Source organism: Mus musculus, chromosome 19 (assembly GCF_000001635.26).
Source record: "Mus musculus strain C57BL/6J chromosome 19, GRCm38.p6 C57BL/6J".
NCBI lineage: Eukaryota > Metazoa > Chordata > Mammalia > Rodentia > Muridae > Mus > Mus musculus.
This window is the reverse complement of record NC_000085.6, coordinates 12,393,596-12,395,588: the sequence shown is the minus strand read 5'-3', so window position 1 is coordinate 12,395,588 and position 1,993 is coordinate 12,393,596. Positions and strand designations below refer to the sequence as shown.

Sequence of the window (1,993 nt, the reverse complement as noted above, 5' to 3'; positions counted from 1 at the left end):
TTGGTCTCAGACCAGTAACGTCGTCATTATACTGCCTGAGATATGGTGACTGAGGAGCAGTGTTGGCCTTGTGTTTGGTACTATTTTCTTTGCCTTACGTATTTGAAGTTATGAAAAGAAAGAATAAGGGTTGAGGACTTAAGAACAAAAGATTGCTACTTCAAAGAAATTAGAAACTGCTCTGTGGTGCCACTTTGGTATAGGAGAGGAACCAATTTTAAGACTAAAAGAAGACAGGACACAGGATTCACATACCATAAGCCAGCCCTGGAATTTGATGGAGTAGCCTGCTTGCAACTCCACCACAGCATCAGAGTGTTTGAATCATATTACATGCCCTGCAGAATACAGAAACTTCCAATCAACAGACCTTTAACTAACAGTGGCACTGAGAAAAGCACTTATTTTTACATCTCTGAAGAGCATCTTTTATTTCCTTGTTCCTGAGACTATAAATCAGAGGATTCAACATGGGAATCACCACTGTATAGAACACGGAAGCCATCTTGTCATAACCCTGGGAACTGTTGGAGCTGGGGCGCATATAGACAAAGAGTCCTGATCCAAAAAAGAGGGTGACTGCTGTCAGGTGAGAGGCACAGGTATTGAATGCCTTGGACCTACCTTCTACTGAGCTGATATTCAGGATTGTGCCAATGATATAACCATAGGATATCAGGATAACAATGACAGATGCCACCCCAAAAATCACTGCTATTACAAATTTCAAGACTTGCAGGGGAAAGGTTTCAGAGCAGGAAAGAACTAATAGCTGAGGCAGGTCACAAAAGAAATGGTTTATAATATTTGGCCCACAGAAATGGAGCTGAAGTATAGCACACAGTTGAATCAATGAACCCAAGAGACCAGTACTATAGGCTCCAACCACCATGTGCACACAGAGTGACGGGGACATGATGGCTGTGTAGAGAAGAGGATTACAAATGGCAGCATACCGGTCATAAGCCATGGCTGCCAGAAGGCAGCATTCGGACAGACCCAGGCTTGAGAAGATGAAGTACTGCATGGTGCACCCAACAAAGGAGATAGATTTAGACTTCTGGAAGAATCCCGAGAGCATTTTAGGGGTTGTAGATGAAATGTAACAGAAATCTAAAAATGACAAATTGCTGAGGAAGAAGTACATAGGTGTGTGTAGGTAAGGGTCAATCCTAATCAAGATGATGAGGCCCAAGTTCCACACCACTGTGGAGAGATAACTTCCCAGGAAGATAACAAAGAGAACCAGCTTGAGCTTTGGAAAATCTGAGAATCCCACAAGGATGAACTTGGTGATGACTGTGCTATTCCTCCCTCCAGGCATCGTCTCGGAGCACTTTGAACCTGCAGATAGATGCTCGGATTAAAAATGACTATGTTAACATTATGGGCCTTCCTTGTTTTGCCTACAGTACAGGATGAAAAGTTATCCACAATCAAGCTAACTTTAACAAAATCAAGATATAAATATTATTCTGAATATTTCTAGAAAATCCTCTTCCTACCACTTCACAGTTTGAGTTACAGTCCTGCAGTTCTTCCCACACATAAAAACAGATGTTGCCAAATTCTTGTCTAAATGTTGATACTGATTTTCACTGGTATAAAGATTTCATGACAGTGTTTCATGTTATTTTATCATCACTATTGCATATACTTATTTAGAGTCAACCTTTGACAATCTTACAGGTTAAATTTATTTTATTGTTTTAAATTTGTATCTATTGATTGCCATCCTTTCCCAACTAGGTTTGTATATGAGACTTTCCATCAAATAAATAGTCTTAATTCACTCTTCCCTAAACTTGGCAATTATTTTTCAAGTTCATCACTCATTGTCAATATTAAGTGTGATCACAGTTTTAGTATACCCATCATTTTATTTCTATCAGTTCAACTCCACTTGATAATGATGGTCCTACCTTTGTGCTACACTGAAAAAAATTTATTTACACAATTCAATAAGACGATTCTCTACATTTCACTTAGTTTG

At 39.3% G+C, this 1,993-nt stretch overlaps 1 protein-coding gene across 1 annotated transcript; it reads right to left on the bottom strand.

The window, feature by feature from the left end:
• Window positions 1-376: 376 nt before the first annotated feature.
• Window positions 377-1,324, bottom strand: Olfr1440 (olfactory receptor 1440). Its single transcript, NM_146684.1, has one exon. The coding sequence runs from the start codon at window positions 1,322-1,324 to the stop codon at window positions 377-379; it is 948 nt and encodes a 315-aa protein (NP_666895.1).
• Window positions 1,325-1,993: the final 669 nt, after the last annotated feature.